The following is a 23,528-nucleotide window of genomic DNA, read 5'->3' as shown; positions in this document are numbered from 1 at the left end:
CTTTTGGCCTCTTTTGCAAGCACCTTTTTTTCATTTACCTCGACAACCGCTCCCTACCCCTTTCCCACCCTGTGTCGTCATCTTTGTCTTCTTTACTCAGCTCCTAGCTTTCGTTTCCCGGCCTCATCCACGTCCTCACCCGTGACCTCACTTGCGTTCTGACTTGTCAGGACTGCGAGAATAAAAGAAGTGTGTGTAAAGGGACTTTTTGATTGAGATTTTTTGGTTTAGCTTGGACAAAATAGAGCAGAGGTTTTCTTCTAAGGTTTTCCGAGATACGATTAAGATGAAATGGACCCAGGACATCGAAATTTCATTGACAATGACTGATCTCACTTGCGTCCTAACACGTCGAGACGGCGAGAATAATAGAATTGTGTGTAAAGCGACTTTTTGTTTCAGATTTTTTGGTTTAGCTTGGACAAAATGGAGTAGACATTCCATTTTAAGGTTTGTCAGGCTTCGATTAAAGCGAAACGGACCCAGAACATCGAAATTTCATTGATAAAGATTGACCTCTCGTCCTAACACGTCAAGACGGCGAGAATAATAGAATTGTGTGTAAAGGGACTTTTTGATTGAGATTTTTCGGTTTAGCTTGGACAAAATAGAGCAGAGGTTTTGTTCTAAGGTTTTCCGAGATACGATTAAGAGGAAATGGACCCAGGACATCGAAATTTCATTGACAATGATTGATGTCACTTGCGTCGTAACACGTCGAGACGGCGAGAATAAAAGAATTGTGTGTAAAGGGACTTTTTGATTGAGATTCTTTGGTTTAGCTTGGACAAAATGGAGTAGACATTCCATTCTAAGGTATGTCAGGATACGATTAAAGCGAAATGGACTCAGGAGTACGAAATTTCATTGATAAAGATTGACCTCGCGTCCTAACACGTCAAGACTGCGAAAATAATAGAATTGTGTGTAAAGCGACTTTTTGTTTGAGATTTTTTTGGTTTAGCTTGGATAAAATGGAGTAGACATTCCATTCTAAGGTTTGTCAGGCTTCGATTAAAACGAAATGGACCCAGGAGTACGAAATTTCATTGATAAAGATTGACCTCGCGTCCTAACACGTCAAGACGGCGAGAATAAAAGAATTGTGTGTAAAGCGACTTTTTGTTTGAGATTTTTTGGTTTAGCTTGGACAAAATGGAGTAGAGGTTCTGTTACGTTATAATATACGTTTAAAATTATATATATTATTNATAATCACGTGTTAAAGTATCAAATTATTCGGTACATCCAGTTTGTATAAAAGATATAAATACTTTTATGTTGTGTATATGACACTTTCATATCGCCTTAATGCTAGGGGAATCCGAAAGGGTCTCCATTCGCCAGAAATCCCTATCTTGGAAAATTTAGGAACGACGGTAAACGTATAAAATACGTAAGACAATATTGAAAAAAAAATGTTTAAATAAAGTAACAAGCACTTCGTAACAAACGTAGTAAACGTAAAATAGACGCAATTAAACGTTGAATTCAATGCGTTAAGGACGTATAGTGAACGTATAAAATACGTAAGACAATACTGCAAAAAAATGTTTAAATAAAGTAACAAGTACTTCGTAACAAACGTAGTAAACGTAAAATAGACGCAAATAAACGTTGAATTTAACGTATAAAGAACGTATAGTGTACGTATAAAATAAGTAAGACAATATTGAAAAAAAAAATGTTGATTCAAAGAAATTTCTAATACAGGGTTGATTTTGGAAATAAATTAAAAGCGGTCTTCATAGCGAATTCATAATCGGTAATGAAGTAATAAACGTAGTAAACGTAAAGTAGACGCAAATAAACGTTGAATTTAACGTATAAATGACGTATAGTTAACGTATAAAATACGTAAGACAATATTGATAAAAAAAAATGTTGATTCAAAGAAATTTCTAATAAAGGGTTGATTTTGGAAATAAATTAAAAGCGGTCTTCATAGCGAATTCATAATCGGTAATGAAGTAATAAACGTAGTAAACGTAAAGTAGACGCAATTAAACGTTGAATTTAACGTATAAAGAACGTATAGTGTACGTATAAAATAAGTAAGACAATATTGAAAAAAAAATGTTGATTCGAAGAAATTCCTAATAAAGGGTTGATTTTGGAAATTAATTAAAAGAGGTCTTTATTGCATCGAGTTCATAATCGGAAGTGAAGTAACAAGTAATTCATTACGTCCAATCCGACAGCCAGTAACTCCTTATCAGACCGACGAAGCCCTTTGATAAAGTTATCCCCTTGAGTCGAAGTTCTCCACAATGCGCAATTGTATCTCTCCAGAGCATGCAACAATGTGCAGGCGTGCGGAATAAGCGATATTTCGCCGGAGGGTGCAACTGCACGTTTGCAGGTGCAATCATGGAGAAGCCTCTTGGGAAGATAGTTTTCGAGGGCATACCCCAAATTAGATTGATTTTGGGTGACAATAATGGTCATTGTATCGTCAATACTCATACCGACGGGACGATAGGTACAATACGTATATTAGATGTATATGGAAATCCATATCATTAATATACACTACATAGACAGAAAATGGATATCTATTTTAGGTTTACAATGATAATAATCAATTTGTATTCGATAACAATAATGTTCATATTGTAGTATCGTCAATACTCATCCACACGGGACGATAGGTACAATGCGTATATTAGATGTATATGGAAATCCATATCATTAATATACACTAAGTAGACTGAAAATGGATATCTATTTTAGGTATACAATGATAATAATCAATTTGTATTAAATAAGAATAATGTTCATTGTATCGCCAATACTCATCCACATGGGACGATAGGTACAATACGTATATTAGATGTATATGGAAATCCATATCATCAATATACATTAGGTAGACTGAAAATAGATATCTATTTTACGTATACAAGTTGATATCACGTATATTTCTTTGGTACAATGGATTTCATCGTCTCTGTGTATAAAAGGGAACGTAAAGACAAAATGGCGGACGGAATGGAAGGATGACGAAAGTGCAGGATTTTTAGGAAATCTATATTATTAATATACATTAAGTAGACTGAAAATAGATATCTACTTTACGTATACAAGTTGATATCACGTATATTTCTTTAGTACAATGGATTTGTTCGTCTCTGTGTATAAAAGGGAACGTAAAGAGAAAATGGCGGACGGAATGGAAGGATGACGAAAGTGCAGGATTTTTAGGAAATCTATATTATTAATATACATTAGGTAGACTGAAAATAGATATCTATTCTACGTATACAAATTGATATCACGTATATTTTTTTGATACAATGGATTTGTTTGCCTTGGTGTATAAAAGGGGACGTAAAGAGAAAATGGCGGACGGAATGGAAGGGTGGTTTCGAAAGTGCAGAGCGAGACGAAGGCTGCTCCTTGGGAACGGAAAACGGAAATTGCAGCTTGCAGCTGCAAAGGACATCGAAGGTATTCCTGGATTTGAAGGATTCTCAGGTGCTGCTTGTGCATTGTATGTATGTATCGGGTGCATTGTATGCACAGAGACGAGCTAGTACTCGCACTTTCATATCAATTTAACTGAGATTTTTGGTACAATAGTCACATGTGTCAATGGTCATATGTGTCTAATCACTTTATTCGGGATATAGTAGGGATCTACTGTGCTTGTAGATGTCCTCTAGGTAGGCATTGCAGTACTCGCACTTTCATATCACCCTAACTGAAATTTTTGTGCAATAGTCATGTGTCTGATAACTCTAATCGGGGTACAGTAGGCATTGCAGTACTCTCAGTTTCATATCAAATTAACAAAGATTTTTGGTGCAATGGTCATGTGTCTGATAACACTAATCGGGGTATACTGTGCTTGTAGATGTCCTCTAGGTAGGCATTGCAGTACTCGCACTTTCATATCACCCTAACTGAAATTTTTGGTGCAATAGTCATGTGTCTGATAACTCTAATCGGGGTACAGTAGGCATTGCAGTACTCTCAGTTTCATATCAACTTAACAAAGATTTTTGGTGCAATGGTCATGTGTCTGATAACACTAATCGGGGTATACTAAGGACTTGCAGTACTCGCACTTTCATATCAATTTAACTAAGATTTTTTATACAATTGTCATATGTGTCTGATAACTCTAATCGGGGTATAGTAGGGACCTATTTTGCCTATAGATGTCCTCTAAGTAGACATTGCAATCCTCGCACTTTCATATCAACTTAACTAAGATTTTTGGTGCAATGGTCATGTGTCTGATAACACTAATCAGGGTATAGTAGGGACCTACTGTGCCTGTAGATGTCCTCTAGGTAGGCATTGCAGTACTCGCAGTTGAGGGTGCAGTGTGGTCTCCGAACTTCCAGCAGGGGACTCACAGCTCTTCTGGGACTGGCGCCTCCTTCAGGACTTGCACCCTGGAGGGACGGCAAGGCCAGGCTGCTCGAGCTGTGCGGTGTTCCTCCTCTTTCCGCCATTTTCTTTTTTCACTCGGTTTCTTCGACACGGTCAAATTTATGCTTTGCCCTACCTACGATCGCATTTCGCGTTACTTCCGCGACCTGGATCGAAAATTTACCCTTTTTCCACAAGATAAGTAAAAGTCCTTACGTCAAAAGGACCTTTCTTTCACGGAGAAATTTTTACTAAACAAGGTAAAGGAGCGCCAATTCCCGGCATTGGAAATCGTTAGTCGGCCAATCGGAAGTCTTCTTTTTGATCGACGAGTTCATGGGGTCCATGTGGATTCATGGGGAAAGAGAGAATCCTCAGGATCTCCGGAAGGATAACGACCTGTCAGGACCCAAAGGGCGAGATTGGCCAATCGTCCTTCCGAACGAATGGTCGGATCTCCTTCTGTTCGCCTTCCCCTCTTATCGTGGAATATTCAACACCATTTTCTCCTCCCCATAAATCCCCTTAGGTGTCGCACCTTTCGAAGGGAAGTTATGGATGGCACCCTCCGCATTTAAGGATAATCCCTTAATTCCTCAATCTCCAGGATTTCGTCTTTGGATTGTTTCCTTGCGGACTGATAAGTCACTACAACCATCTTCGGTCTTGTAATCGGGGTCTTTGTTTTCAACGGAATTAATTATATGATATCATGCTTTCGAATTTTGCACAGAATGTAATATCATGATTCTACGTTTTATACCGAGTGTATTATCATAATTCTATATTTTGTACCAAATGTAATATCATAATTCTACATTTTGTACGGAGTGCATTATCATAATTCTACATTTTGTACCGATTGTAATATCACGATTCTATATTTTGTACCGAATGTAATATCATGATTCTACACTTTGTCCCGAATGTACTATCATGATTCTACATTTTTTACCGATTGTAATATCATAATTCTACATTATGTACCGACTGTAATATCACGATTCTATATTTTGTACCGAATGTAATATCTTGATTCTACATTTTGTTCCTAATGTACTATCATAATTACAACCGTCTTCAGTCTTGTAATCGGAGTCATTGTTTTCAACGAAATTAATTATGTGATATCATGCTTTTGAATTTTGCCCCGAATGTAATACCTTGATTCTACACTTTGTCCCGAATGTAATATCATAATTACAACCATCTTCAGTCTTGTAATCGGGGTCATTGTTATCAACGAAATTAATTATGTGATATCATGCTTTTAAATTTAGCACCGAATGTAATATCATGAATCTACATTTTGTACTGTATGCAATATCATAATTCTACATTTTGTACCTATTGTAATATCATGATTCTTCATTTTGTACCGAATGTAATATTATAATTCTATATTTTGTACCGAATGAAATATCATAATTCTACATTTTGTACCGATTGTAATATCATGATTCTATATTTTGTATCGAATGTAATATCATGATTCTACATTTTGTACCGTATGCAATATCATGATTCTACCTTTTGTACCAAATGAAATATCATAATTCTACATTTTGTACCGAATGTAATATCATGATTCTATATTTTGTACCAAATGTAATATCATAATTCTACATTTTGTGCCGAGTGTAATATCATAGTTTTACATTTTGTTCCGAATGCAAATTCATGATTCTACATTTTGTACCGATTGTAATATCATTAATCTAAATTTTGTCCCGAATATAATATCATAATTCTACATTTTGTACGAAAAGTGATATAATTTTAAATTCTGTACCGAATGTGATATCACGATTCTACATTTTGTGCCTACCGAAATGAATTCCTAATCATCCTTACTTCCTCACTCTTAATCCTCGCAGTTTTAATGACCACCGGTATAACTCAAGAGAGTCTTTTCCACTTCCCTCGAGCTTTTAGGAAAAAATTAAAATTAGGGTAGTAATTACACGTCTGCGACGGGTTTTCATGGGCATTCAATAGATAGCCACTTCTAATTGAAGCGAAGCCTCACCGAGGCTCTAATTAACGTCAAACCTACCCGCGTAGATTGAAAGTGAAATAAAAAGGGTAAATTGAAAAACCACCTTCTTAGACGGCGTTTTATCAAAAACGCGGCCCGAAGATCAAATCTCCCTTCACTTGGCTTTATTTTACATTTTAATAATTTTATAAAGCAATTATGCATTTTATAAATCTGCCATATTGTCAAACTTATTAAATCGTATCATTCCTTTCTTCGTTCCGACTAAATCACTTTAGTTATTCTATGAAAAGCGTATTTTTCTATATTCTAACCTAACCTAACCCAACCTAAACCTAACCCAACCTAACCTAACCTAACCTAACCTACACACATAAAATAAAAAATGCTCTTCTAAAATTTCACAATTTCTGATTAAAATCTGTTGATTGAAAGTGAAATAAAAAGGGTGTATTGAAAAACCACCTTCTTAGACGGCGTTTTATCAAAAACGCGGCCCGAAGATCAAATCTCCCTTCACTTGGCTTTATTTTACATTTTAATAATTTTATAAAGCAATTATGCATTTTATAAATCTGCCATATTGTCAAACTTATTAAATCGTATCATTCCTTTCTTCGTTCCGACTAAATCACTTTAGTTATTCTATGAAAAGTGTATTTTACTAAATTCAAACCTAACCTAACCTACATACACAAAATGAAAAATGCTCTTCTAAAACTTCACAATTTCTGATTAAAATCTGTTAATTAAAACGTTATTGATAAACGACGTTAATTATTAAACCGGAATATGAAACCTGCGGTAATTTAATGAATTTCATAATGGGTGGGTACTTCGTTAGTCGTTTGGAAAATTCCCTAGTCGCCTTATCAAATGATTAATGATGATCGTAAAATAAAGCCCAATGAACAATGATTTGATATTCTGATCGCGATTAATAAATAATTAGGCATTTCTAAAAAAAGCCGGATTTTCCAAAGTGCCTACAACATGCAAGGATCATTTATTTCCCGCTAGGGACGTTCATGAACATCCGAGATCCAGAACAGGCGTAAAAAAAACACCGCTGAAAGCAATCCGACATGAGTAGGCGAATAGTGCAGGAAAAAACGAAGGGCCAGCGGAAGCAATTTCGGAAGATCCAGGAAATTACTGCCAGGGATCCGCTTCCGGATAAAGGGGAGTTCCGCCATTAAAAAACCCCGGAACGATACAGGGGAAAGAAGGTCCCGAGTTCCCCAGAAAGAAAAATGACCGCCCTCTGAAAAGATTTCCAATTCCGAAGCAGGAAACGCGAAGTCATTCGCTTTAAGGTGGGTGCATGTGTAGGGATCATTTGTGATAAGAAGTATTTGCAAACTGGAGTAGGTAGACTCATTGTCGAGATATTCCATGTGGACAATTGATTAGGACGTGATGGGTAGCATCTAGGACTACCATAGAAGATGTTCCCAGCTGTAGTCATGGTTAGGACGTGATCCTAGATCATCAACGTAATTGTTTAGGGTTCGCCGCTTATAGTTGTATGTCTAGGGATCATTTGTGATAAGAAGTATTTGCAAACTGGAGTAGGTAGACTCATTGTCAAGATATTCCATGTGGACAATTGATTAGGACGTGATGGGTAGCATCTGGAGTCAACGTTAGGACGTGGTCCTAGATCATCAACAAATTGTTTTCAATTCGCCGTTTATTGTTACATGTATAGGGAACATTCGGCAAGATATTCCATGTGGAAAACTGACTAGGACGTGATGAGTAGCATCTAGGACCTATCTAGGACTTCTATAGAAGAAGTTCCCAGCTGTAGTCAAGGTTGGGACGTGATCCTAGATCATCAACGTAATTGTTTTCTGTTCGCCGCTTATGATTGTATGTCTAGGGATCATTTGGCAAGATATTCCACGTGGAGAACTGATTGGGACGTGATAGGTAGCATCTAGGACTACCATAGAAGAAGTTCCTAGCTGTAGTCATGGTTAGGACGTGATCCTAGATCATCGACGTAATTGTTTTCGATTCGCCATTCATGGTTGCAGTTTTAGAGATCATTTGTGATAACAAGAATTTGCAAACTGGACTAGGTAGACTCATTGTCAAGATATTCCATGTGGAAAACTGACTAGAACGTGATGGGTAGCATCTAGGACCTATCTAGGACTACCATAGAAGAAGTTCCCAGCTGTAGTCATGGTTAGGACGTGATCCTAGATCATCAACGTAATTGTTTTCTATTCGCCATTCATGGTTGCATTTTTAGAGATCATTTGGCAAGATATTCCATGTGGACAACTGACTAGGACGTGATGGGTAGCATCTAGGACCTATCTAGGACTTCTATAGAAGAAGTTCCTAGCTCTAGTCAAGGTTGGGACGTGATCCTTCGTTTATGTTTCTTTCTTGATCATCAACGTAAACTCGAATAAAGTGCTATATGATATTCCCCATGTCACAAAACTATAAACGAAGATTAAGGCTGTATCGAAACGCGAAAAAATAGTCGATTTAATGTTTCTCATGTCACGGAACTATAAACGAAGATTAAGGCTGTACCGAAACGCAAAAAAATAGTCGATTTAATGTTTCCCATGTCACGGAACTATAAACGAAGATTAAGGCTGTACCAAAACGTGAAAAAATAGTCGATTTAATATCTCCCATGTCACGGGACTATAAACGACGATTAAGACCGTACCAAAACGCGAATAATGCGCAATCTAATATTTCCTATTTCACGGAACTATAAACGAAGATTAAGGCCGTACCGAAACGCGAAAAAATAGTCAATTTAATTTTTCCCATGTCACGAAACTATAAACGACGATTAAGGCCGTACCAAAACGCGAATAATGCGCAATTTAATATTTCCCATGTCACGGAACTATAAACGACGATTAAGGCCGTATCGAAACGCGAATAATGCGCAATTTAATATTTCCTATTTCACGGAACTATAAACGACTATTAAGGCCCTTTCGAAGTCGAGACCTGCGACCGGTGGATCAAATGATCTACTCCATCATTTGGATCACAGAACTTCACGTGTACTTCACGCGCGTACTTCACGCGTGCACTGCGTGCGTTCTCCGTCGCGTTAAAGCTTCGACTGAGAGCTTTCATCCCCGTCTCGGAACTCCCGAAAGCGTCGAGGTTTTTGCACTCTATCGATTGGAAACTGTCGGTAAAAAAGAGCACAGAACAGCTTTTACCAGAAGAGTTTGCTTCATCGAGCTTGCGGCGAGCTTTCGCTATTTAAGCTTCACAGGTAAAATGAAAACTAAGATCTACTGTATTTAATTTTTAATATTTTATGAACGAATAAGACTATGAACTCACGTATATGATAGGTTATATTTTGCACTCTATCGATTGAAAACTGTCGGTAAAAAAGAACGTAAGACAGCTTTTATCACCAGAGTTTGCTTCATCGAGCTTGCGGCGAGCTTTCGCTATTTAAGCTTCACAGCTAAAATGCAAAGTAAGCTCTACTGTATTTAATCTTTAATATTTTATGAACGCATAAGGCTATGAACTCAAGTTTATAATAGGTTATATTTTGCACTCTATCGATTGGAAACTGTCGGTAAAAAGGAGCATAGGACAGCTTTTATCACCAGAGTTTACCTCACCGAGCTTTCGCTATTTAAGCTTCACAGGTAAAATGCAAAGTAAGCTCTACTGTATTTAATCTTTAATATTCTCTTTATTAACGAATATGGTTATGAACTTACGTTCAAAATAGGTTATATTTTGCATTCTATCGATTGGAAACTGTCGGTAAAAAAGTGCGCAGGACAGCTTTTACCGTCTCCAGAGCTTACGTCGAGCTTACACCTTGAGAGCTTGGAATTTAATTAAATCTGCACGAATTGTAATATTAAATGGTTCACATTTGAAATTCCACTTTTTATAAATGCAATGCAATAAACTATCATTTATTAACAGTTTTAATTTTTATCATTTGTTGATAGAATGTGGCTGGTAAAAAAGAGCGCCGAAGAGCTTTTACCACTTCGAAGTTCAGGTTATCGAACTTGCAACTTCCGAGGTTAGAATCAAACGAAACCTGCTTTACCGACAGTTGTTCAGTTCTGCCAAATGCCGAATTTCGATAAAAGAAGCTTTATCGCTTATAGGTTCCTTTACAATAAACAATTTACTGATCTTTGATACCGAGGTCGGTAAGACCTATAATTACGACATGAGTCATAAACCAACGTTATGAAATTATAAATTAACATCGAAATTCAATAAATGCATCTTCCTTTATTTTTTATATCATTTAATAAAAGTGGAAGAGTTTTTATAAATATTTTTCATACACCTGTTTGCTGTTGAATTTCACGCAATAAAATTTTAATAGCCATGTATTTTCAAACTTATAAAAATTCTATCAACAAATGTATACAACGGTGGTCGAGTGTTTAAAAAAAAAAAGTTGTAACAAATTAAATGAGAAAAACTGGAATGCTATTTTTTTTTAAACACTCGACGACCATCGAACAGTAAACAATTTCTTTTATCAACCTCAATCACATGCGATGTCAATTTCACGCAGTACGCACTTTCCGCGTCGCGTTCTCTCCGCTTGCGGAACGTCCTATTAAATATTAAATATTTTGGAAAAATGGTATAAAAGTCAAATTTGAAAAAATCGAAAATTTTGCTGTTGGGACGCTTTTCTGCCGAAATAAAGAATTTTTTGAAACACTCGACTACCGTCGAGAAATAAAGAATTTTCTTTATCAACTTCACGCACGTGCGATGTAAATTTCACGCAGTACGCACTTTCCGCGTCGCGTTCTCTCCGCTTGCGGAACGTCCTATTAAATATTAAATATTTTGGAAAAATGGTATAAAAGTCAAATTTGAAAAAATCGAAAATTTTGCTGTTGGGACGCTTTTCTGCCGAAATAAAGAATTTTTTGAAACACTCGACTACCGTCGAGAAATAAAGAATTTTCTTTATCAACTTCACGCACGTGCGATGTAAATTTCACGCAGTACGCACTTTCCGCGTCGCTTCTCCGCTTGCGGAACGTATTACGCAGCTTTACGACGCAACGGCAGTTTCTCCTAAACTTCATCGCCCAAACTTAAGCTCTGTATATTACTGTAGGATACGTGGGAAAAAGAACGTTTTTTTTGGTTCTTGTCCGGGATAAATACAACATTTTACATACATACATACAACATTTTACACACATACATACAACATTTTACATACATACATACAATTGCATACATACAATTACGCACATACATACATACGTACAATTAAACATCAGAAATCGGGCGATTAACTTCAGTTATGAGTTAAGTAACGGTCGATTAGTAAAATACATGTTGAAATGATAAAAATTATACTAATCGAAGATTAAAATCCGCTGTTAAACATTTGAAATCGGTCGATTAGCTTCAGTTACGAGTTAAGTAACTCTCCATTAGTGTAATTCGCATTGAACTGATAAAAAGTAGACTAATCGAAGATTAGTATTCGCAGTTAAACGTCTGAAATCGGGCGATTAGCATTAGTTACGAGTTAAGTAACTCTCGATTAGTGAAATTCATGTAGATCTGATAAAAATTAGACTAATCGAAGATTAAAATCCGCAGTTAAACATCTAAAATAGGGCGATTAGCTTTATTTACGAGTTAAGTAATCTCCGATTAGTAAAATTCGCGTTGAACTGATAAAAATTAGACTAATCGAAAATTAAAATCCGCTGTTAAACATCTCAAATCGGACGATTAGCTTTAATTACGAGTTAAGTAACTCTCGATTAGTGAAATACATGTAAAACTGATAAAAATGAGACAAATCGAAGATTAAAATCCACAGTTAAACATCTGAAATCGGGCGATTAGCTTCAGTTACGAGTTAAGTAATCCTCGATTAGTGATTTAACCGCGATTGTTGACACAGTAGGCATTATTTAAAACATGCAGATAAAATACTAAACTTTAAACTCGTGTTTAGTCTCACTTAATCGCTAAATAGCTTGAATAAAAACGCGTATCCATGGAGAAGGTTGCATCCTAAAAAATGGAAAAAAAAATGTCTGCAACTTGGCGAGAAATGTCACTTGCATCGTGGAATTTTTCATCACGTCCCCTGGGGGGGCACAATTTAACATAAATTTGCACTCTTTAAGGGGGTGAAGGGAGGTGTGAAATACGGACCACACGAGTGGCATTAAAGTGGCGGCCATTAAAGTTGCTTATAAAGTGTGGGGTGGACACTTCTCCACTGTTTTGTTTATTATACTTAGAAGAATTAAAAATTTTATTTTTATATTTTTATTACATATTTAGAAGTCAAATCGTTGGGGAAAGCATTCCCCGAATTGGAGGTACCGATTAGTTTTAAATTTCGCCACGGGAACATGGAGGCGCTGAAGTAGGTCTTGAAACACATGAAATTTATTTATTTATCATACATATTTACATATTTACTTTATTGCATTACATATTTATCAGCGTAAGCAGAAGATCGCTCTTGCTAAGTATTAAAAAAAAAATACGGAAGTATTGATTTATAATTTTATAACATCGCCTTGGGGGCCGAATTTCGGATGGTTTTCCACCCTTGAAGATCCTCCTGAAGACCCTTAGAAAATTCAAAGGAATTTCTGAAGCATTCACGCGCTTCGATGGCCCATTCGTTGGGGATCAGAGCCGCAAATGGTATCGGCCTAGGCGATCATCCCCTGATAGCATTTTATCACCGACCGAGTCTAATGCGGCGGATACGCGTCCGGCATTATACATTGTCGAGGAAAGTACTTTTAAATGCTGGATATACAAAGCAGAGACGAAGTAGAAAGGCCCTTAACGCATTTGTTAACTCCAATTTCAAATCTTGTAAATTTCTTTATAAGGGTTGCACCCTTCATTTTAATAAAAATGAAATTTCTTGGCGATAACCTCAATTTCAAGCGTTTTAATTTGTTTATAAGTTTCGCCCTTCATTTTAATAAAAATGAAATCTTCTGGCTATAACTCCAGTTTTAAACCCTTTAATTTGTTTATTAGAGTTTCACTGTTCATTTGAATAAAAATGAAATTTTTGGGAGATAACCCTAATTTAAAATCTTGTAATTTTGTTTATAAGATTTTCAACCTTTATTTTAATAAAAATGAAATTTGTGGAGTATTGGGACCTTCCTCACAGCTTCTATATTCAAGTTATGAAGTTTGAATCGATTCGGTACACTCAATTCGAATAAAAGCTGAATACTACCCCTCAGGTGGCACTTTCATATCACCTTAAGGTTTTCCGGGAGATACGAAAGGTGGTTCTCAAATGTCGATATCAAGGCAAGGGAGGAAAGAACAGGACTCACCCTTAGGGGAGACATTTGCTAACTTAAATTCCATACCTGTTAGTTTGTTTATAGAAATTGCATCCTTCTTTTTATAAAAAATTGAATTATCTAAGAACTAAAACCTTCCTCACAGCCTCCATATTTAAGTTATAAAGTTTGAATCGATTCGGTACACTCAATTGGAATAAAAGTTGAATACTGCGCCTCAGGTGGCACTTTCATATCACCTTAAGGTTTTCCGGGAGATACGAAAAGTGGTTCACAAGTGTCGATATCAAGGCAAGGGAGAAAAGAACAGGACTCACCCTTAGGGGAGACATTTGCTAACTCCAATTCCATACCTTCTCGTTTGTTTATAAAAATTGCATGCTTTGTTTAATAAAAAATTGAATTGTCTGAGAATTGAAACCTTCCTTATAGCCTCCAAATTCAAGTTACAAAGTTTGAATCGATTCGGTACACTCAATTGGAATAAAAGTTGAATACTGGTAGCACTTTCATATCACCTTAAGGTTTTCCGGGAGATACGAAAGGTGGTTCTCAAATGTCGATATCAAGGCAAGGGAGAAAGGAACAGGACTCACCCTTAGGGGAGAGATCGTTTCGCTCGCCCAAGTAGAAAGGTCCTTGGCGCATTTCGATCTCGTGCATGATTATGGCGAAGCTGTAAACGTCGCCTTTTTGCGTGCCCTCTGGTGGTCGTCGATCCATTCTCAATAGTTCTGGGGCGGTCCAAAGCTGCTCTGCAAAAAGACCGAAAGTTCTCTGTCTAGATTAAACTTGTCTAGATAAGCTACTTTCTATGACGAAAATTTAGTACCGCTTAAAAACTACTTGTAGGCCTTAAGAGGTTATGAAAGGTGCTAAGAAGTTTTACTAACCGGCGATTTAAATCAGTTGATAGCCATCTAAAATCGGACGATTAGCTTTAGTCACGAGTTAAGTAATCCTCGATTAGGGAAATTCGTGTTGAACTGAAAAACGTTAGACTAATCGATGATTAAAATCCGCAGTTAAGTTTTAGAAATCGGGTGATTAGCTTTAATTACGAGTTAAGTAATCGTCGATTAAGGAAATTCGTGTTCAACTGAAGAACATTAGACTAATCGATTATTAAAATTCGCTGTTAAGTATCGGAAATCAGGCGATTAGCTTTAGTTACGAGTTAAGTAATCCTCGATTAGTGAAATTCGTGTTGAACTAAAAAGCATTGTACTAATCGAAGATTAAAATTCACTACTAAACATCTGAAATCGGGCAGAACTCACAAAAATGAGACTAACCGGCGATTAAAATCCTCAGTTAGCCATCTAAAATCAAGCGATTAGCTTTAGTTACGACTTAAGTAATCCTCGATTAATGAAATTCGTGTTGAATTGATACAAATTAAACTAATCGAAGGTTAAAATCCTCAGTTAGCCATCTAAAATCGAGCGATTAGCTTTAGTTACGACATGTAATCCGCGTTTAGTGAAATTTGTGTTGAACTAAAAAGCATTATACTAACCGAAGATTAAAATTCGCTATTAAACATCTGAAATCGGGCGATTAGCTTCAGTCAGGAATTCAGTAATCCTCGATTAGTGATTTGAAGGCGAATGATTGAATTATTTAAATAGTGCAAACAAAATGCTGAACTTTAAAGTCGGGTTTCGTCTCACTTTATCGGTATTTCTTCAACCGTTTATCGTGAACGTTGGATTACTTCAACTTTTAGCAACTCCACCGTGAAAATTCCCGGTTGTTTCCCCGCAATTCCCGATTTAAGGAAGCGAGCTTTCATCGGCAGTAAAGAGGGATCGCCGTAACTTTAAAGCTCGCGATTTACGCTCTCTTTTTCTCCATTCGCTTTGCCTATCCTCCGACTCCTTTATCCTGAGTCTTTCGCGGCAGAAAAGAGAATATATGTATGAAAATATAAGTCCCTGAAAACGAGCGATATGGATAGTGAATAAGAAACGACTCAATAAACACGCAGTCATTTAAGGTGAAGTGAAACCCCATTCAAATCAGTCGATTCGAATACAACACTTTTTTTTAAGGGTATTAGAACAAACTGTCCGAAACTTTGACACATCTAAGAATTGTCCTGACACATTCAAAATTTGGAATTTTCAAATAATTTTTTAACAGCTCAGACCAGAACCAAAATGGCGTCGAGCCCTCATATTTCGATCGATATACAATTATCGAAGGCTCTGATATGAGAATTGAAAGGGTCAGGACAATTTTACGACAATTTAGAACACTCTGGTAATCGATAAACTCGCATTTGAACGGGATAAAGGCAAAAAAAGTGTTGTATGCGCTTGTATGCCAAAACGATGGGAATACGAGGTCTCGGAGTAAAAATTTAATTGACTTGGAAATCACAGATGGCGCAGGGGGTCCCTCCGCAGTCAATTAGGGCCCAGAAGGCATGAATCCAGAGGATTTCTGGAGGTTTACTTCGATTTCTTTATAATTATTGTACGAAAACGACAGGTGGAGTATGCCATTTGGTACAATACCCAATATAATTCGGTATAGTTGTCGATATAAAAACCAACGACGGCAACGTAGGCATTTAGAAAAATCTTCTTTATCGCCGTTGATCAAGTTCCTCGACGTGTTTCACTTCACCTTAAGGTGATATGAAAGTGCTACCTATCTATTAGGTTAGCAACTAACTAATTGCGGATTTTAAATTAGAAGGCTCTATCCATAAAATCCGCAATCATTAGTTACCAAACCAATATGATAACCTAACCTAAATCAAAAATGGTTCCCTGAGAAAATCCACGAGAATTAGAAGCGCAATACCGGAATTTAAGGTGATATGAAAGTGCTAGCCATCTATTAGGTTAGCAACTAACTAATTGCGGATTTTAAGTTAGAAGGTTCTATCAACAAAATCCGAAATTATTAGTTACCAAACCAATATGATGACCTAACCTAAATCAAAAATGGTTCCCTGGGAAAATCCACGAGAATTAAGATCGCAATGCGGGAATTTAAGGTGATATGAAACTGCTAGCTACCCATTGGGTTAGCAACTAACTAATTGCGGATTTCAAGTTAGAAGGCTCTATCGACAAAATCCGCAATCATGAGTAGCCAAACCAATATAACCTAAATTAAAAATGGTCCCCTGGGCAAATCCACAAAAATTAGGAGCGCAATACCGGAATTTAAGGTGGTATGAAAGTGCTAGCTACCCATTGGGTTAGCAACTAACTAATTGCGGATTTCAAGTTAGAAGGCTCTATCGACAAAATCCGCAAACCAATATAACCTAAATTAAAAATGGTCCCCTGGGCAAATCCACAAAAATTAGGAGCGCAATACCGGAATTTAAGGTGGTATGAAAGTGCTAGCCATCATTGATAGCTGACATACTTCTCCAGTAGGCGTAGCTGGTCTTGTCCTCGTCCATCTCCAAGAGATGCGGTCGTCTCAGCTCGTGCAGACCAAAGTCAGCAATTTTCAGGACAAATCTCGAGTCCACCACACAATTTGAGGATTTAAGGTTCCCATGGCTTCTGACTTCGGAAGCGTGAAGATAGGCCATGCCACGAACTATGTCATGGATAAGGGACCCCCTGAAGACTCGGTCCAGCTTCAGCTGCTCGTTCTCCAAAATGTCCTGCAAAACGACACACGACGTATTAGAGTTTGCCTTGTTGGGCTCTAAATTAGGGAGAGGATTACTCGGAGCAATCTGGTCTCGTTTCTTGCGATCCTATTTCCCGCAAACGCGGTTACGGCAATGTTATCCGGAGCATGGTGTGGTGTTTTGCCAATCCAGCGGAATTAAATTGTAAGGGTGGAACAATTTGGTTACAGCCATTCATAATTATGCATTAGAGTATGAAATGAATACTAAACGTCGTTAATCAGACTTCTACGCAGCATTGTGTGGAATTTCGTGCTACATGCCTCGGTTTGATCAGGACTTGTAATTAGGGTCAGGTCTTGCTGTTACCAGCAAGCCTCAATTTGACCAACACTTGCCATAATGGTCAGGTCTTGTTGTTACCATCAACCCTCGATTTGAGCAAGATTTGCCATAATGGTGAGGTCTTACAGTTCCCATCAAGCCTCTGTATGATCAGGACTTGTAATTAGGGTCAGGTCTTGCTGTTACCAGCAAGCCTCAAGTTAACCAAGACCTACAATCATGGTCAGGTCTTATAGTCACTGTCAAGCCTCAATCTGACCAACTTTGCAAGACCAACACCGACTTCGCTCATCATTAATACACATCTCCGTTTAATTAGGGCATCCTCAGTGGACAAAGTGACGATAGTCATGCTCACCTCTCCAACAATTCATTGACTAACCAGTAGAGATCATTTAGGACGGTACTTGGTCTTGCAATCATGGTCAGGTCTTGCTGTTACCATCAAGCCTCAATCTGCAAAACCTTGCAATCATGGTCAGGTCTTGCTCTTACCATCAAGCCTCAATCTGACCAACCTTGCAATCATGGTCAGGTCTTGCTGTTACCATCAAGCCTCAATCTGACCAACCTTGCAATCCTGGTCAGGTCTTGCACATACTGTCAAGCCCCAATCTGACCACCCTTGCAATCATGGCCAGGTTCTGCTATTATCAGCAACCCTCAATCTGACCAACTTTGCAAGACCAACACCCACTTCGCTCATCATTAATAAACATCTCTTAATTACGGCATCCTCAGTGGACAAAGCGACGACAGTCATGCTCACCTCTCCAACAATTCATTGACCAACCTGTAGAGATCATTTAGGACGGTACTTGGTCTTGCAATCATGGTCAGGTCTTGCTCTTACCATCAACCCTCAATCTGACCAACTTTGCAAGACCAACACCCACTTCGCTCATCATTAATAAACATCTCCGCTTAATTGTGGTATCCTCAGTGGACAAAGCGACGACAGTCATGCTCACCTCTCCAACAATTCATTGACCAACCTGTAGAGATCCTTTAGGACAGTACTCGGTGAGCAGGCAGCACTGGGGTGGCTCCACACAGGCTCCATAGAAGCGCACTAGGTGGTCGTGCTGCAAGTCCTTCATCTACGACAGTCACACACCACCACTCACATGAAGTGATACCACCTATCGCATGCATCTAAAGGGATGAAGGTAGGGCCGAACCAGGTGAACCGAAAGTTATTCCTCTAGGACGAGGCAATTTCGATGTCCTGCCAGGATGATCGAAAGGAGGTCATCCGATCCACTCCCGTCAGGATGCACCAGGGTGCAGGGTGCATCCTGACGCGAGATGGACTTCCCTAGTGCCTAGGGATTATTCCCTAATGATTGGAGCTCAAGGGAATTGCCATTTACCTCAACGGATCACTGTCATTCCCTGATTTTAAAAGCCCTTCCCAATTTATTCCCGTCATGGGACAAAATGCAGTCGATCAAAGCTCAGCTTTGTTGAAACAATTGTTCTTCTACACTACCGGTCCGCGGACTTGATATACAATATGTATATTTTTTTTATCACATTTTGCGAGTTTCAAGACCTTCTTAGGGCCTCCATTGTCATGTGTTAACAATTATCACTCCAACCGGCGGGAATACTGCCAATTTTTTGTACTCTTATAATTTTCTTGCAGTGATAAGGGTAGTGCGTTTCGTTGCGGGACATGAACCTTTTTTTAAGTTAAAGATGAATTTTTTGTTGCAAATGATGAATGTTTCAATGCAATTGAAGTTTTCGTTGCAATTAATGAACTTTTCGGTGGAAATGGTGAATTTTGGTTACAAAAAATGAGGTTTTCATTGCAAAGGATGAATTATTGTAGCAAAAGATGAATTTATCATTGCAATTGACGAACTTTTGTTGCAAATGATGCATTTTTTGCAAAGAATGACTGTTCCGTTGCAAAAGATGAATTTTTTATGCAAATGATGAGTTTTTGTTGCAAAAGATGAACTTTTCATTGCAACTGATGAATTTTTGTTGCAAAAGATGAATTGTTCTATGCAAAAGATAAGTTTTTTTGCAACTGACGATTTTTTTCTGGCAAAAGATTAATTTTTCATTGCAAATAATTACTTCTTCATTACAAATGATGAATTTTTGTGGCAAAAGATGAACTTTTCATTGCAAATGATGAATTTTCGCCGCAAATGATGAATTTATGTTGCAAATTATGAATTTTTGTGGCAAACGAAGAACTTTTGTTGCAAAAGATGATCTTTTCATTGCAATTGATTAATTTTTGTTGCAAAAAGATGAGTTTTTCTTTGCAATTGACGATTTTTTTCTTGCAGAAAATAAATTTTTCATTGCATTTGATGCAGTTCTCGTTGCAAATAGTTACTTTTTCATTATAAATGATGAATTTTTGTGGCAAAAGATGAATCGTTCATTGCATTTGATGAATTTTTGTTGCAAATGATGAATCGTTCATTGCATTTGATGAAGTTTTCGTTGCAAATGATTACTTTTCGTTACAAATGATGAATTTTTGTTGCAAATGATGAATTTATGTTGCAAATGATGAATTTATGTTGCAAATTATGACTTTTTGTTGCAAATAATGAAATTTTCGCCACAAGAAATGCAATTTTCGTTTGAAGTAATGAACTTTTTCGTAGCAAAAATGCATTTTGCAACCTTTATCTCGTTCGCGGACGTAGAGAACACCTCAACGTGTAGATGAGTGTCCCTTCCGGCCATTTGGCAAGATCTTCTGGGTCACGTCGGAAGAAAACAGGGAATCCATTAGGAGGAACTCCGCTTGACGGAGATACGATGAGTGAAATTGTCGCCAAGGGGAAGCAGGAGGTGCGTACAGGTCCAGGAAAGGGGTGGAGGGAAGCTGGAGGGTGCAAGGGAGCGAAAGAAATCGAAGACTCACCCTTTTCAGCTCCAGCAGCAGAGGTCTGGAGATCTCCACCTTGCTCCTTGGTATCAACTTTATGGCCACTTTGGAGTTCTGCAACAAATCGAGGTCTCTAGTCACATATCGTCTGCACTCTTATCAGGGAGAGGGAAGAGTGCACCAAGGGCACGCACAAGAGGGATGAAAAGGGAGCGGATACCATGTTATCAGAGGGAGCGAGAAGCTCGAAGGTGGACCAAAGGTGGAAAAGAAACGAAACTGACAATGAGAAAGAGGAAGGACGTCCTTAACCCTTTGGCTACTGAGAGCGCCTAAGGGCGCCCGACGTTTGGCCCAATATCGCCTGCACGGTCAGAGGAATTTCGCCCGTATGTCGAAATAGCTCCGTGTTCAAAGGGTTAATCGATGACTTGTATGCGATATGAAAAAGAAGAAACACCTCGAAATCGAGATTTATCTAAGGTTTCCCTCTATACTGTGAAAATAAAACTGCATTTAACCGAAGAAATATATTATTTAACCCTTTGGCTACTAAGAGCGTTTAAAGGCGCCCGACGTTTGGTCCAATATCGCCTGCACGGTCAGAGGAATTTCGCCCATATGTCGAAATGGCTCCGTGTTCAAAGGGTTAATCGATGACTTGTATGCGATATGAAAAAGAAGAAACACCTCGAAATCGAGATTTATCTAAGGTTTCCCTCTATACTGTGAAAATAAAACTGCATTTAACCGAAGAAATATATTATTTAACCCTTTGGCTACTAAGAGCGTTTAAAGGCGCCCGACGTTTGGTCCAATATCGCCTGCACGGTCAGACGAATTTCACCCATATGTCGAAAAGGCTACGTGTTCAAAGGGTTAATCGATGACTTGTATGCGATATGAAGAAGAAGAAACACCTCGAAATCGAGATTTATCGGAGTTATTCCTCTACACTGCAAAAATAAAAATGCATTTAACCGAAGAAATATATTATTTCACTTTTTTGCTATTAAGAATTTTTACGATAATAAGAATGCATTTAACCGATGAAATATATTATTTAACTTTTTTGCTATTAAGAGCGCCGAAAGGCGTCCAACGTTAGGTCCAATATCGCCTGCACGGTCAGAGGAATTTCGCCCATATGTCGAAATGGCTCCGTGTTCAAAAGGTCAACACGTGATTATGGAGCCCCTAAGGAAAAACGCGCTGACCATGAAATTTCATTTAAAAAAAAGTATATATCTTTTCTTGGTTCTTGTCCAAGATACATTTAGATGGGGATGAGTCCTTTACGTATGTAACAACCTTAATGTTGGATCCTGTTCAAGAGCCAACGCTAAATAAATCCTTTTAGAAAACGAGCCGAGTGAAGTTCCTAGGAAACTAGCTGGCCACTATCCACAGACAATGGAGTAATTCCCCAAGTAAGCCGGCGTTTCCTTAAGGACGTCGGTCCTATTTGTCCTCCCTGGTCCTTCCTTTTTCTCATTGTCAGTTTCCCTAGCGTTTCTCTTCCTCCATATTGGAAGAAGGATCTTCGAGTTTCTCCCTCCTCGCTCGAATAGGAGGTACCGATTAGTTTCAAATTTCACCACGGGAGTATGGAGGCGCTAAAGTAGGTCCTGAAACTCATGAAATTTCATTTTTCATCGATAATTTATTTATTTATCATGGACTTGAACCAACATGGCGGCGTCCGGGCACATTTTTGATATTTTACACCTCTTGGAGGGTTAGAATCGAAAATGAAGAGTTTCAGGACCTACCTCGAAGAATTTAGAATACCGTAGAAATGGAATATCACAGAGTCAGATGGGAAAATGTGGTAAATATGATATTTCACAGTCTACGTTGAGAATTATACGTATTGAAGCGTTCCATATGTCATTTCGGGAAAGTAATGACGAAGAGATCAACGTAAAACTGTCGAAATCCCCGGAATTCATTATTCTAACGACTGTTTAGTTCCCACTTGAGTATTCAAAATGACGTTCCTGTCAAAAAGGGAATACATGAATTTTAATTTATCGATCTGGATTAAATTTCTCAGTGCCTTTCATATCCTAACTAGCGAATGAATATCCCTTCAATTTTTTAAGAGAACATTGTTTAGGTTAAGGAATAAATTCCTGCCGTTTTAATCACGATGCGTTACGCTAAAAACGGTGGGAACTTATTTATTTAACTAAATGCAAGGATCATCAGTCAGAATGATTTATTGTTACGTGATTATCCTTATAGATCCTTGCCAGGACCTAGGATTAAGCCTAGATAAATATCCTGGTGAAAAAACACTACTAACAAGGAAGGTACTTGAGGTGTCCCCCTCCGATTTTGTTCATTTTTAAATATGTTATAGAGGACTAAAATCTAAGGGACCCGTGTTTTTTTTTATTGGCGGATAAACACTTTTAGGGGGTGAAATCAGGCTTCAAAGTTGGCCGTGCAAGGGGGTGAGTTGGCTGTTTCATATAGAAGCACTCGTCCGATTTTCATGAAACAACCGTCAAAATGTAGGGAATGAAGAATTATGAAACATGCATTTGGAATTTTTCGAAAAAATTCATTTTTAAGGGGTGAGCCACCCCTTTGAATACTTCTTTTACCCCTTACGCGAGCAGTAATTGTTCTATCCAAATGAAACTTGGTTAATTTATAGACCAGAACAATACAAAAAAAGTTTCATTTGGATAGAACAATTACTGCTCGCGTAAGGGGTAAAAGAAGTATTCAAAGGGGTGGCTCACCCCTTAAAAATGAATTTTTTCGAAAAATTCCAAATGCATGTTTCATAATTCTTCATTCCCTACATTTTGACGGTTGTTTCATGAAAATCGGTCGAGTGCTTCTATATGAAACAGCCAACTCACCCCCTTGCACGGCCAACTTTGAAGCCTGATTTCACCCCCTAAAAGTGTTTATCCGCCGATAAAAAAAAACACGGGTCCCTTAGATTTTAGTCCTCTATAACATATTTAAACATGAACAAAATCGGAGGGGGACACCTCA

General features: G+C 37.9%; 1 protein-coding gene across 1 annotated transcript in view; it reads right to left on the bottom strand.

The window, feature by feature from the left end:
* LOC105704270 (atrial natriuretic peptide receptor 1) overlaps positions 1–23,528 on the bottom strand; it is an 82,207-nt gene that overhangs the window by 20,254 nt on the left and 38,425 nt on the right. Inside the window, exons 11-14 of the mRNA XM_023432874.1 lie at positions 20,550–20,627; positions 18,646–18,750; positions 17,089–17,335; positions 14,295–14,453 (exon numbers count right to left, since the gene is read on the bottom strand). Coding sequence (XP_023288642.1) covers positions 14,295–14,453; positions 17,089–17,335; positions 18,646–18,750; positions 20,550–20,627 — 589 coding nt within the window. The remainder of the gene's footprint in view (positions 1–14,294; positions 14,454–17,088; positions 17,336–18,645; positions 18,751–20,549; positions 20,628–23,528) is intronic.

Source organism: Orussus abietinus, unplaced genomic scaffold (genome assembly GCF_000612105.2).
Source record: "Orussus abietinus isolate OABI.00-Male unplaced genomic scaffold, Oabi_2.0 scaffold342, whole genome shotgun sequence".
Lineage (NCBI taxonomy): Eukaryota > Metazoa > Arthropoda > Insecta > Hymenoptera > Orussidae > Orussus > Orussus abietinus.
This window is presented reverse-complemented; position numbering and strand designations above follow the sequence as displayed.